The sequence below is a fragment of the Papilio polytes genome, unplaced genomic scaffold (genome assembly GCF_000836215.1).
Source record: "Papilio polytes unplaced genomic scaffold, Ppol_1.0 DF824303.1, whole genome shotgun sequence".
NCBI classification, from domain to species: Eukaryota; Metazoa; Arthropoda; class Insecta; order Lepidoptera; family Papilionidae; genus Papilio; species Papilio polytes.
Genome location: NW_013524901.1, coordinates 3,305,205 through 3,320,057, shown reverse-complemented (window position 1 = coordinate 3,320,057; position 14,853 = coordinate 3,305,205). Strand labels below are relative to the sequence as shown.

General features: G+C 35.1%; 1 protein-coding gene across 2 annotated transcripts; it reads left to right on the top strand.

The window, feature by feature from the left end:
* The first annotated feature begins 3,060 nt into the window (after positions 1-3,060).
* Positions 3,061-10,748, top strand: LOC106101923 (mucin-2-like). 2 transcript variants are annotated; one of them, XM_013281311.1, is made up of 3 exons: positions 3,061-3,141; positions 7,724-7,945; positions 8,429-10,748. In XM_013281311.1, exons 1-3 carry the CDS (start codon positions 3,099-3,101, stop codon positions 10,177-10,179), a joined length of 2,016 nt encoding a protein of 671 aa, XP_013136765.1. In that variant the 5' UTR covers positions 3,061-3,098; the 3' UTR covers positions 10,180-10,748. The 2 variants fall into 2 exon arrangements, with proteins under 2 accessions (XP_013136765.1, XP_013136756.1); XM_013281302.1 differs by having other exon boundaries at positions 7,724-7,975.
* Positions 10,749-14,853: the final 4,105 nt, after the last annotated feature.

Sequence of the window (14,853 nt, the reverse complement as noted above, 5' to 3'; positions counted from 1 at the left end):
TTCAAAATTCCATTTGGCATTCATCTAAACAGTTAAGGTATTGTCTGGAAAATTATTGTTTGAAGATTAGAATAGACTTTTAGTTACCTAATTTCTGATACCTGTGTATATATTGAATACTAAAGTATGAAGTAATATCTCTGATTCTCGACTTGCAAACTTAACAATAGGCAATAACCACAACGTGGGGGATTGAGTAATTAGTTTGTTTTGTATGTCTTATTACAATGGCACAAAGTTTGGTTCATGATAAATTGTTCGTCAACAGCACAATACTTGCGGTTTACAAGGAGTGTGGTGACAGAAATGAGGTACAATATGGATGGTGTTATGTATTGTGAACTATGAACATATTGCAATTTCATTACCACTTTAGAGATGGTATCCTTATCCTCGAAATTACAAGAAGAAGAAATTACAACACTGGAATGTTAAAATAGATGGCACTGAAAACGCTTGCATTTTAAAATGTTAACAATTCTTTAAAAAAATTAAGTCTAAACTTATGTCACTGAAGTATTTTAACAATCGTGTTAAACAAATTGGTACTATATTATGGATGAGAAATGAATGGATGCGTCAATCTTCATTTAAATAACCTTTATCGACATAACCTTGAGAAATGTTAAGAAATAATTACATTTTTCATTGACCTCTGACAACAAAAGTAGCATTATTATAGTGCTCTGTGAATAGACACGGTGATTTCTAGTCCGAGTAGCATAACAGTCGACGTTCAAAAATACCGTGGGAACGTCTGATACTTCAAACGTAAATAATTAGTTTTTATTTTATAAACACGCAATCTTCGAATGTTTAGGGTTGTTTCGTAATATACTAAATGATTTAAATAGTTTAAATATAAAACACATATAAAACAATTTTAAGAACTTTACCAAAGGTACAATTACCACTTTATTTTGTAGGTAATTTAATGTTTATGTTTTATGTTACATTCCACCTATCCCTATAATAGTTAAATACTTTATACTTTACCGAATAATTATTTTATTGACAACAAATTATTACAAAGCTTGTTATAAGCGCACACTCGTACAGTAGCAAAGAAACAGAATGTTGTAATCACCGACATTTAGGCCCGTGCGTGGTTATAATGATGCAATGAAACAAAGATAAACATTTTCTACTTTTCTAGAAGTGTCCACTAGAAAATAAAATTAAGTAAAAAGTCTCTATGATAAAAAGTAAAAATTGACGAACTCTAATAATGTTTCTAGCCATATCTTATTAATATAAACATTTTATGACACAAAATGTCTGTGACAAGCACGAAATCTGTGAAGTTTATTCACTTGCCTATAATTTGCTCCAAATTAAAACGTAAAAATTTTCTTAAGTTGGAACGCATAGCTAGCTTCATAAAATGCCTTTTCTTACCATAGGTTACTGTGACAACGTGAGGAAAGGTGAAGCGGGTACAAAGTGCATGTTAGAATGAAGTGCGCTTTCGTCGTGAGGTACTCTTTAAGCAGTTGTGTGAACGTCTTGCCGGGGTTGTGCAATAAGGACACGGAAACCTAACACGACTCTATCATAGTCTTTTAAATGACATGCAAACGAAGACTTTGTTTAGTGACATTTGATTTATTAAACTTTTAATTTTAGCTGACAATAAAACGTTAGATTTAAAATTGAGAACGAGGGAGTGTTGATCGTGTTTTGTTTGCCTGACAGGATAGTCCATCCCTTATAATCATATTAGCTTTCACCCGCGGTTCCGTCCGCATGGCATTAAAGAAAACATAAGTGAGTAGTCTATGTATTCTTCCAGACTATCCTTTACTTCTATGCCAAATTTCATCGAGATCCGTTCAGCCGTTTAGGCTGCAAACTCTAACAAACATCCATCGAAATTTTGTATTTATAATATTAGTAAGATAGGTTTATAGTTAATTGGCCTCATGGCTTAGTTGATTTATGAACATTTGTATGTATTTATGTGCTACAAGTTTAAATTACCTATTTAAATAGAATAACAATGCTTTACTCCTTCATAAAATAAATTCTCACTGAATATCGCTAAAAGTTACTTAAATTAAATGTTATGTGTTTTAAATATACGTTTGTTTTTAATGCAAGAAAAGACGGACGTAAAGATTATAATCATATAGCAAGTATGCATTGAGTGCGACAATGCATTAAGTTACGTCAAAGTAAAGAGATAATGTTTGTCTGAACTGTCTATATGTGTCATATGAACTATATAACTGTAACACCGCGGAGAACACTAGATATGTTGTTAGTCTGATTATACATACTGTTATATCTTAAATCAAACTATATGTTTATAACATATTAAGTATGTTAAATATGGTAGCATTTATTTTTTAATAAGTACGATAACCATTGTTTATGACAGAACAATAGTTACAGTACTTACATAAATATTACAAGTTAATCTAAAAGACTACAAACTGGATACTTACGGAAAAATATAAAAGCACCCTTCATTACACTAAGTTTAAAATTCTAAGCAATTAGATACAGAACGATCGTTTGTTCTTTACTTTAACAAATACTTTTTATTTGACATTTAACAATATGAACATCCTGATTGTAGATTCCACTATCACGGATCTATCAAGTTGACCCTTACATAGTCATAGAACTTGTTAATTTGTGCAAAGGGCGCTTCTTGTATTACAATATGTCATTGTCAGTGGTTCTCAACCATTTACGTATTTATACATATATTTGAGCATTATAAAGTGTTAAATAAAAAAAATAATTAAACTGGCTAAAGAAAGAGGAATAAAAGACTTCATTAATAAAACTATATACATACTTACTGTTGGAAAACTATGTTACATGCAATTTATAATAAATGTTCATAGGTAGAATAATAATAAATATTCAGATTTTCAGACACATTACATGCTTCAACAACCTTGGCGCATTTAGAAAATAATGATTAGATTAATACTCAAATTAGACATTACTCGTAAAGTTTGAGAAACACTGTTCTAGCGTTGGTGCACGGGCGGGCGAGTTCGAGCTTTCAGCCCCCCCACCAAAGCCGGGGCGGGCGGCGCGCGCGCATCCACCGCCAGTTGCAACGCGACGCTCACCGCGGCGACATGTCTCCCCTGTGGATAGTGCTCACCCTACTCCCCGTCCTCGGTAAGTCTTAGTGCTGTGAAATGTGCTCAACGTAAAAGGGACAACACTACGTGTTATGTGTAAGTGAGGGACTTTACGTGTCATATTTTGCGTGCGCGCATCAAAAATACCGTGCGGACGTCCGGGCGCGTGGGAAAGCAACATTAATTATGTTGATAGGGAAATGATTATGTGACTTGGTAATTGTTAACATGAAACAATGTGCATTTTATCACGCTTATAATTTACCGTGACCTATATTTGATTTTTCTTCCTATCCCTTTTTTAAATGATTCTGACTCGATCGATTAAAAATAATTAATATATCAAAGCAAAGGAATAGTTCAGTAATTTTACAATTTTAATATTTGTTTTATTTACTACACGACTATAAAGGGATGAAGTTTTTCGCGCTTTAGTACGTCCGTTCATTGTGATTTACAACTGAAGGGAGCACGAAAATTGAAGAATATTAAAGGATCCAATGACACCTTCATTGACATAGTCTAAAGATTATGGTGATAATTATGCAGACTATCGGTTTCCTCAAATACGTTGTAAATAAAATAACGTTACTATATTATCAGGATGAAGTTATTTAACTAGCATGTCACTGACTCAGAAAGTATACCAACTTTTATGAGGAAGCCATTTAATGTTGCTAATGTAGATAAAAAGTATTATACTTGAATTGACAAACAAAGGCAAAACATTATCGTATCAACACGCATTGTTTCTAATACTTTTTCTAATGCATATTTAATGAACATATATTATTAGCTTGAGTTGTTTTCATTAGTTTTGTGATGTATTATGTTGTATTCAATAACTAAATGTTAATAAGTTTTGTTAGACTTTACTAAGCTCTTATGACTTAAAAATGTGTATAAATGCCGAGAAATTAAGATTTGCTGTTAATTAACTTTCGCTTAATTAAATGGCTAATCAATGTAAAAAGTTATCTTATCTACCTATATCTACGTACATATGTACAGTCACGATAACAGCAAAGAGATTTACTTCTTAACTTTAGCATCAAGGGTCAATTAATAAAAAACAAGCGACACGCGTACACTTGATACATAATACGTAACGTGGGCTTCCGCGGCCAAACCATTTGTACAAAACATTTATTTTAGCAGTAAAAACGCACGGTTACATTATATTCGTCACATCTCATTTGACGGGGTCACAACGCTGCAGTATTGCATTGCGAGCCGCCTGCCGCTTGTACTTGCGCAATCTTTAACCGATGCACTTTCCATCCGAGCGCACTCGATGCACCGATCGCACATCGCACATTCGACGATAATCGATTCCCCGGACTTGCATTTACATAAGTGATTTTCTCACGACCCATTCACCGGCCTATTAGGCTGTTGGAGAACGGATGATCAGTACAAGGTCACATAAGATCCTTTCCTTTCATTAGTTTTCGGGTTTAGTCCGGTGAGAATCTAGGTTAATTGCTTGGTAATTAAGAAAATGTCATTGTAATTATGCTTAAATAATATCTTTTTCGAGCTCGATGCCAAACTAATTATTTTAATATCCTGCTAGTCTTGCTCGGTCTTCAATGGGACACTTTTTCGAATGCAAATAATTTAAAAATTGCATCAACAAATCAACCAGGCACTTACATCTACGTACATTGAAAAATGTATCTGTACATTATGAAGCCGTTACGTGAACATCCATATTCGTAACACTGAATGATAGAGATGTAATGATCCCTGTCAAAATAATACGAACTGACTCATCAACAATGCGTTATGTCATAAACAAATGACAGGTCGCATCGGATTGTTCAACGGTTAGAGTACAAATGTTAACAAATACATGCAACATTATTTCCGTTGACGAAAAAAGAATTTTGCAACTGTAATAACAAAAATTATCTGTAAAGATGTTAGAAGTTTCATCTTTACGCATGATGCTTTCCGGATCATTTTCTCCCAGTTTTTTTTAATACATCGCTGTATTAAAAAGTTACATAGTATCATAACTCTAATTATTAGATTTTTTAATAAATGAAAGGGTTATAAAGTGACAGTAATGTTATATTTCGTAAATGAAGGCGGTAGATACTTTAACGTTTTTGTGAAAGAAAGTGTAAGTGAACATAAATTTCTAATTGGAAAGCATGTTAACTACACGTACGTGTAAAAAACGCAAACTCCCCGATTCGGCTTAACACGGAAACATATGACATCGTGCACAGTTATTCTTTATTCCGAACAATTTTACGCTCGGAATGACCGAGCTGTATAATTATTGGAATACAGTATTTTTATGTTCGGATCAGTATTGATCTTTATAAGATGATCTCGTGTTAAAGAGATCATTACCATCAGAGCGAGTATTAACATCCCCGTATGCATTTTTAAAATTTCTCTTTACAATAGCTTTAATCCTCGACACCGTGCGCGTGGAATAAAAAAAACAAAAGTGAGTAGCCTATGTAATCTTCTAGTCCTCTACGCCTATTCCAAATTTCATCGAGATCCATTCAGCCGCTTAGGCTACAAACTCTCAGAAAACATCCATCCATCTAAATTTTCACATTTATTATATTAGTAAGAAGTAAGCTTTGCTCTGTCCCATAAGTAATATCAGGTGATGAGTTTAAGATGTTCATATGTTAAGCCTTGAGTTACAATTATAATAAAACCTACATACAAAAACATTTGTCTTCGGTCATATTCTCTGCAACAATAAAGACGTAGCATAAACTAAACGTAGCAAAAACATACTAAGCCTGGCTTGGGGTCGCTTCAATTAGCTTCTCTATCGTTACTTTCGAATGTGAAGGAATTAATTCCATTTGTTAACGTGATACGGCGGTTCTTATATATCTGGTAAAGCTATAACTATTTAATATTTTTGGGCTGTTGTTTATGTAGTGGAAACTCACATTAAATGAAGCTATGTTATTCCGTACAAAACAATCGTTGTTCAGCTGACCTTTTGTAGAGGATGCTAACGCACCTTGCGGCGTTCTGAGATTGCAAAACCACTCTGATCTTATCTCTGTCTTCCCTATCCTTCTTTACTTCCACCACACATTGTTTTGCGTTTATTTAACATTAACATACTAATGTAAAAGAACGAATATACTCTTAAAGGATTAACTGCGTATTTAACAAACACAAGAAAGTGTTATTAAAATGTTTTATTATCTGTTAATTAAAAAGGCACTAATTAATAATTATCACGTTAAGGTCGTTTTAAACTGGCATATAATAGTTAATCTTTTAAAAGTGTTAATGTTCCCAGCGGTAGGCACGCTTGGGAACCGAGTAACCTCCGTCGTCTAACGCCGCTCTTACAACGTTCACCACATTATGTGTACTGATGCAACATCTGACCATTAAATCTGACCCGTAAGGCCTCCTCCACAATACAGGAAATTTAAATTATTATCTTTTTATTATTATTTTGATTGTATACAAATTATGTATATCGTTGGAGATTGATGATTTTAAAATGTTACTCGTTTACGATAGCAAAAGTTAGGTTAATTTGATAGCTTTCTTAACTTAGATCAGGCAATACTAAAAGCTAACAATATAAATACAGAAGTACATATAATTCCTAGCTTGCTAAACGATTAATGATAGAAAAAAAATATCCAATGCACATAATTATACAGCAATTTGGGCTAAATGTAGGCAATAAACATAGATTAGTTGCGAAAATTGTATTGAAATGTTGCATTTCTTGTGTCATAAAACAGTGATATTTAATCACGTAGTAATGTTGTCACCTGGTAAGTTCAGTGTGGGAGTGTTCTAGTTTGAGATCGAATTGTAACACGTTAACACAGATGAAATGCGTTATGACTTCGCCACATATTGCGGGTAATTATATTAAAACTATTACAAAACTCTTATTGTGTGGTATAACAAACTTCTTAACCTTAGTAATTATTATTATTATACGTATTACGACTGGTAAATGCAAGACGTTACTGTCGCACTTAAACATAACCGGTCCCTCATTTTGGAGTGATTTGGAAAAATCTATTTAGGTTTTCCTCTAACAACGCCACTTAGCATTTTGCCTGTGGTAGGTGTGGCAAGTTTTTTGACATTAAGAAGTAGATATGCAATGACAGTCTAATATAGTACGCTATCAATAATTGTAAGGAGATCGTGGGAAGATACAATGTTCCTATACCTCCATAGTTGGGTAAACAGCATATCGAATTTGATCACGTAATCGACCTCGATAGGTGAGCGGAGATGATCAACGGCTGACCCGCCGCCATTACGCTGCACACATCGCGCTCACTTGTACGCTAATTCAAATAATAACCAATTTTGATTTGTTTCATAAAATTTTGCGATGAAAGTTAATTGCTAGTATAAATGTAAATTGATACTGGCAGCTAAGCACACACTTTTAGATCTAGAGCAAACCAGAAAGAGGTCCTGAGGACAACAAAATAAAACTATATTGTTAAGTAATATAGAAAGTATTTGGGTATCGTGGATATAATAACATCTTAAAATGTAGGCATCATAAAATTTACTGGACCAGGTTCCGACCTTCGGTTGTATTGCTTCTAATAATGATAGAATTTATTAAATGTTGTACACAGGTGGAGCGGAAAGATTCAACTGCCGCGGGCGTATCCTTGGCGCGTACTATGCGGACGCGAAGTCCGGCTGCAAGGCGTTCCACGTGTGCGTGCGCGTGGCGGGCGGCGGGGTGCGCGACTTCCGCTTCTTCTGTCCTCCCGGCACGTTGTTCCATCAGGAGGCGCAGACGTGCACCGACTGGGGCGACGATGACCCCCTCGCTTGCCCCGACATCTACGACGGTCAGTTCGATCTCTACAAGATCGGATCCGGTGAGCGCTTTGCTACTAACGCACTTTTAACTTAAGCTTATCTTACAACAGAAACGAAGAAGATATCGTTCGTTGTTCTTGCCAGGTGATGCCTATTTTTCTCGGAAGAATCTTTGAAATTATCTTAGGCTATGCTTACATGAACTTAACAATAACGTGCGAATTGTGGCAGGATGCTAAGGTAACAAGATAAAGGTCAATTCCGGACAAACGCAAAATGCGGCGCTTTTAATCTAAACAAAAGTCTTAACTTCAATGCTTAAATTATTGTTTATTTTTCCTAATTTACAATACAAACGCCTCGGTAAAAAAACTTGCGAGTAATAAACGCTAAGCTTCAGTGAAACGCTTGAACAAAATGGTAGAGGCGATTTTAAATGCGAGGCTTTTAGAAATAACAAACATAAAGTGATATTCTATAATAAACTATCTCAATTGCTTTTTTACAATCAGGTTTTGACACTAAGAAACTGTCTCAAGGCAATCGCGAAGATGAGACCGAGTTTGGTCTGCAGCGTGCGGAGACCGGAGACCGGCGCCTGGCACAGCACACCGCCCCTGCCCCCGCAAGCCCCGCCGCCTCTAACGACCTCCGTGCCGCACACTCCTCGGACTTCTTCAGTGGTCAGCGAGATCGCGGTCGTGATGACCCCGTGCAGTCCGCCCCGCAAGCGCAGCAGCCATCGGCGCAGGCCCCGCAGTCGCGGCAATCTTTCCGTCGACCCACTACTTCACGCCCGACACCCCCTCCTACATCGTACACCACATATCACCCATCACCTTCCTCTTCACCTGTGCTCGCAACGTCAAAGGGAAACCGTTACGAGCAATCGCTGAAACGTAAAGTAGCGCGAAAGCGCCCCATCTACACGACCACACAAACGCCTGTGACATTCCCTCCAAATACGTTCTCTCCGCAAGTTTATTCCGAACAACCGAAAAATTATAATCGAAGAATTCCATCACAAAATACTCAAAGTATAGCTTCGACGCCGAATGTTCCTCCACAATACAAGGATGAATACGTTGAAGTGAGCAGAGTTACGCCGAAACCGAATAGATACTTCCCCAACAATCCAACGCCGACACCTTTTACTTTGCCGACGACGGAACAATCGAAAAAGAATGGTTTCGGTGAAGTCTACAACTATGATACACAGTCGACGCCCGGATTAAAACAGAACGAGAATCGCCCATTCAAACTAAGAAATAGTTTTAGCGTAGTACCTGACGTACCAAACGAAAACGACTTCCTCAGAAACCAGCCTTTCAACGGCAACACTGAAAGAGGTACTCCTAATTCTATTGACTACAGCACTACTACTCGTAATTATATTACTACTACGTCAACTTACAAAAACATCAACAGTATCGCGTACGAACCAGAGAAAAACAATTATAATCAATTCTCAAGCTCAAAGCAAAATTACTACAATAATCCAACAACAACATCTTCTCCTATCACGACTGCATACACAACGACAACACGATATGAGCCTCCGCAAAGTCTAAATACTATAGCATATAACACTAATAATGCCTTCAATGCACAAACGTCAAACTTCGCGGACAGCGGAGAAGACGACGGTCAATACCGACCTCCCGAGGGAGAAGACGACGGACAGTACAGGCCTGAGTTATATGAACGAGAGCTTCTTTCGGGTGCACACTCGATTAACATAGCCGCTAGCGGTAACAGGCTCTTCGAAGACCAAAAAGAGCAAAATAAATATCAAATTTCTCGAAAACCTATCGCAAAAACGTCTCCACCGAGACCGTTCAGACCAGCCCCTACTCCATCCGCGCCTACTGTAACGTCGCGCACCGCTGAAGTTACATATCCGACAACCACCAGACCTATCTCTGAAAACACACAACGGACTTTCGACTACTACCAAACATATACTACAACTTCTAGACCTTTCGAAGCATCGGGACGAGGCACTAACGCGGAGAACGTTCCCGTAAGAATAACAAGTGCGTCACCCTCGAGGACTTACGAAAACACGAGAAATCAAAATAGACAGACGGAGCCTGTATCTATTCCATCCACGCCTGTTCCCAAACCCAACCATCACCCGCATCATTCAAAGCCTATTAATAAAGAGGACAATAGCTACGATTACGCATATTACGATTCCGACCCTGGCTTCTCAGAATACGACCACATAGAAGAATTTGGTAGAACTAATACTAAAGCGTAAGTTACAGATTGCCATTATTATAGTTGCCTCAGTAAATTTGTTTCTAGGTTATAATTTCGAAGCATCGATTTATGCGATAAATGTTTTTAATAAGTTTTTAGACGTTTTCTTAAGAATTAATACTCAAATTACATTCAAGCTTTTATAATACAAGTGTTGAAATTAACTCTAACATTAACATAATCACTGCGTGAGCACGTTTTGTATGAAATCGTTTAAGTAGTCACAAATATAGTGTAAGATGAAATAACACAAAGTACAATTAATTTGTAAATACGCCTACAGTTTTATTTAAATTAAATTATGCTTCATTCAGACTGAAAAGTTGCCAGTTCTATTTAAAATATCTATTGAGGCTTGCGTGTATTAAAGTTACCCTAAATTATTTTTGTGATATTATATTTGAATATGTCTTTTCCAGATAGTCTAAGTTATATTTTGTAATGTTTGCAAGCCTTGATACTGTAGTCGTGAAATTATTCTGTCCAAGTATCTACCACACGAGATAAGTAAGTTGTAACGACGTATTGTAAAATAAATAATTGTAAATAAAAAAATTATAAAGACAATGATGTTTTGTAATATTTACTTCAAGGCGTGCGAATTAGTCAACGTGTTACTTGAATGGTAGGGAACAATACACCTTAGCTCTGTCTTAGAACAATTTTTTAAGAGCTTTTATATTTTTATGATAAAGGTATGATAAAGGTAACTGGAGCTTCCTTGTAGAAAGTAAATATGTAAAAATCTCTCTATTATGACTCTATTATGACTAAGCTGAGAATTTATAAATACAGAAACATAAGATGTGAAAGAAAAAAAGTTGTTCGGATAATCTGATCATTGTAGCTTTTATGATAACATTAGAATATAAATTCTTAACAGTAAACTACCTTTTGCCCGCGATTCCGTTCGCGTGGAATTAAAAAAACAAAAGTGAGTGGCCTATGTGTTCTTTCAGACTATCCTCTACATCTGAACCAGATTTCATCGAAATCTGTTCAGCCGCTTAGGCTACAAACTCTAACAAACATCCATCCATTCATCTAAACTTCCTTCTTCTATAGCTCTAAAGCCCTTTGTGGGCCTTGCTTGGTCTAGCAACTTCTTCCACTTCGACCTCTAGCCGCGGTCCTCCAGTTATCTATGCCAACGGTTTTCGCATCTCGACTTACGCCGTCTATCCACCTAAACTTTCGCATTTATAATATTAAAGTAGTTATGATGTTTTCGAGTAGTATGTAAATATACGTTAAGTTAAATCGTAGTAATTAGAAAGGTAATGATGTTCTTCATTGAATCCGATGGCGACACACTCTGATGACATTTAGACTCGTCCCTGGTACAATCACACTCGTAAGTATTTTCGGTTAAACCCTTTTATAATTAATACTCACCTACATCATAAAGGTAATTCATATTTAGGATTAAAACTGCAATTATGTTAAAATTCTCCATCAATCATCAATCTCAAGTTGTATGTTATGTATGGAATTTACATAGTAATGTAGATAAATGTTCTATTTGAATCTCAAATCAATATGATAATGAAGGCTTGTTTCAGAAAAACGTGATTTATTTTTAAACTATTAAAGTGGTGAATATTTGAAATTATACTTTTCTATATGATTATTTGCTAGAAGTAGAACGTCAAATCTATATATAGTCTCTGGTATCCACTCTAACCTCACCAAATTGCAATAAAATAATATAGTTACTTAACATACATTCCGGACACTGTAGTGGCGGCTTCAACAGTCAATGCTTTTAAAAATAGATTAGACAAACTTGAAATCTCCGAGCTATACAACACACACGCATCAGCTAACTAGCTGCTAGTGTGTCACCCAAAATAATAATACAATAAATAATAATAAAATTATTTAATTGGTACCCACAGTATAATATTGTATCCCACCACCCTTTTTCTCATAAGAATAGGATAGAAAGAGAACGAGGATTTGACAGTGGAGGAAACGCATAGGAAGAGGAAATATCCTCTTTATGTGCGTCTCTGCCTCCGTCGATTAAGGATAGGCAACGCATCCGCAATTGCCAATGTCTATGGGCAGCGGTCGCTTCGCCATTCTGGCGAATTAAGGTGCTCGTTTGCCACCTTATAAAGTAAAAAAAAATCTGACATCTAGTGGCAAATAGCAGAAACGATGAGGGAAAAAAAACACTTGTTGAGTATTTTCAACACTAGATGGCGCACTGAAAATGAATTCTATAAATGAACTATACCAAGATTGAAGTTAAATAGATAAATACAAAATGGAAACCTATATAAGATAATTTTGAAAATTCTAGGTAATATTTTCTGATTTCTTCAGTTATTGGATAAAATCACATCGACATAACTTACAATGTTAAGTTAAATAAATACGTAAATGTAAAGTTTAATATAAGAATGTAACACGCCTTCGTACACTCACACGTCCCTAAAGAGCAGCACTAAATCTACACAAACATAAATCCTAGGATCAAAAGGGTAAAGTAGTTAGCTACTTTACTTAGATTTGCATTACACTTATTCATATTCATAAGTTTACGCCTTTATAAACATAACGTAATTAATTGGAATAATTGTCTTGGCCCGAAGCCAAGTTCAGTACATAAGAACCAGTATTGAAGTTAGGGCAGTGCGAGGCAGGGCGATCGCCCAGGGCGCCAGATATGAATGGACTGGGAGTCCCTTTATATTTTTTCTTATCGTCTTGTATTACTGTTAAGGGTCTAAGAAGAAACTCGCCTAGAGCGCCACTAATATCACCACCGGCTCTGCTAAAAATATCGAACGTATTTGTAGATCGCAGCATTGTGTTATATGAATTATGCATAACGTAATAGTTCTACAGATAACTTAATAAATGAAGTTAAAAAACTTAGAAGCTTGCGTATAGGTAATATTACATTTTTAAGCACGACGAAGGAACACATTTTCTAGTATGTCCAAGCATGTTTTACGTTAAGATTTATTTATATTTATGTTGTCCACAAAATAATTATTTTTAATAACAAAAGAAGTGAGTTCTACAACTTCTAAAATCACAACATTCAATTTCGAGTCTGCGAAATTGAAATATGCAATTATAATTATCGTAATTTTAAATTATTGCTTTTTAATTGTAGGTTAACTTTACTAAAAAACATAACATAAACATAACTAAAAAAGTTGAAACGAAGTAAAATCACTTAATGTAATTATATCGTTACATGTTTTTCAGCACAGACCACCTGAGTGCTAAAGTCAAGGAACTGAAAAACTGATTCTTAGTAATTATAATTAATACAGCACTTAGGTACTTCAAGTGATTCGTTTTTTCTCAACTGCTTACTGATGTGTAATTGTTACTTAGTGTAATATTAAATATAATTCTGTTAATTAAAAATTAAATTAAAATGATGACGAGAAATGAAAAACATCGCGTTTATCATCAAGTTAAAATTAATGTAAAAAGCTTTGTATAATCTAAAGTAAATACCTAAATTAAAAAGTATCATAATATTTTAAACCAACTGAAACTAAGCTACATTTTATAAATGTAAACTTTACACAACTACAAACTACTACAATTTCAATAAGCAGAGTACGCGCTAGTGGAAATGGGACGACGTCTAACATCGCCCATAAAGGTAGCAATCGCCTGTGGTTACTCATTCAGTTGTAAAGGGGTTTAAGTGTCCGGAAGAATACTATTAGTGAGCAATGTCATGTCATAATGTTGCACCATCTGAGGAAAACTCTATGCTCTTTTCATTATACATATAAATATAACGACAGGGTAACTTTGGTGAACACGTCGCAAGATGCAGCGAACTCTATGTCAATCTTAAAGCATTATTTAAAATAACATAAAATAAATGATTTATTAAAAACAGGTTTTTTAATTACTTTTTGTTTATGTTTTTATTTCTTTTGTAAAGAAAAAAATATGTATTTGTACAAAAAGTATTCGATTGCTACTTTAACCTCGATTATATCAAAAATAAAAACAAAAAATATTATATTAAAATATTAATCTATTACCCGCCTACCGTAACTAATTAATCGCCAGTCACGCACAATATACAAAAATTATAATAAGCTGTAGACAATAATATATTACTTAAGTTTCCTCGTGCAAACGGTGGGCAAATAAATCTTTCATCAACTCAAAATTATTAATAAGTTGTTATTTAAATTCTGATAAATATAGCTCGTTATAATCTGAAGTATTTATTTATTCAATATACCGTTGTGAATAATAAATCTCAATAACTGTGTTATTCACTTTACACTGGCCCAATCCGCTGAGGGAGAGCAATAAACAAGAAATAGAATATAGAACTGTGTTATCGACGTAAAAATAAAAGGCAATAAATCAAAGCATTCAAGCTACTTAAAATCTTTAATCATCTCCTGTCCTGTTATCCTTATATAATAAGGATAGCAAGAAATCTGTCTGTGATAATGTGACATGAAAGGGGCAAAACTTCTTTCTTTACGTCCCCTGTAATTAAGGTTGACAACTCATAGATATCTCGAAGAATTATGTGGGAAATGCTTTGTTATTTTAACGATTTTGTTATAGAAAAAGCGGGCAAACGAGCAACGGATTGCTTGATATTAATTGATGACGCCCATGAACATACTCAACGCCAACAAAATAAGACCGCTTACGAGTTTTCCAC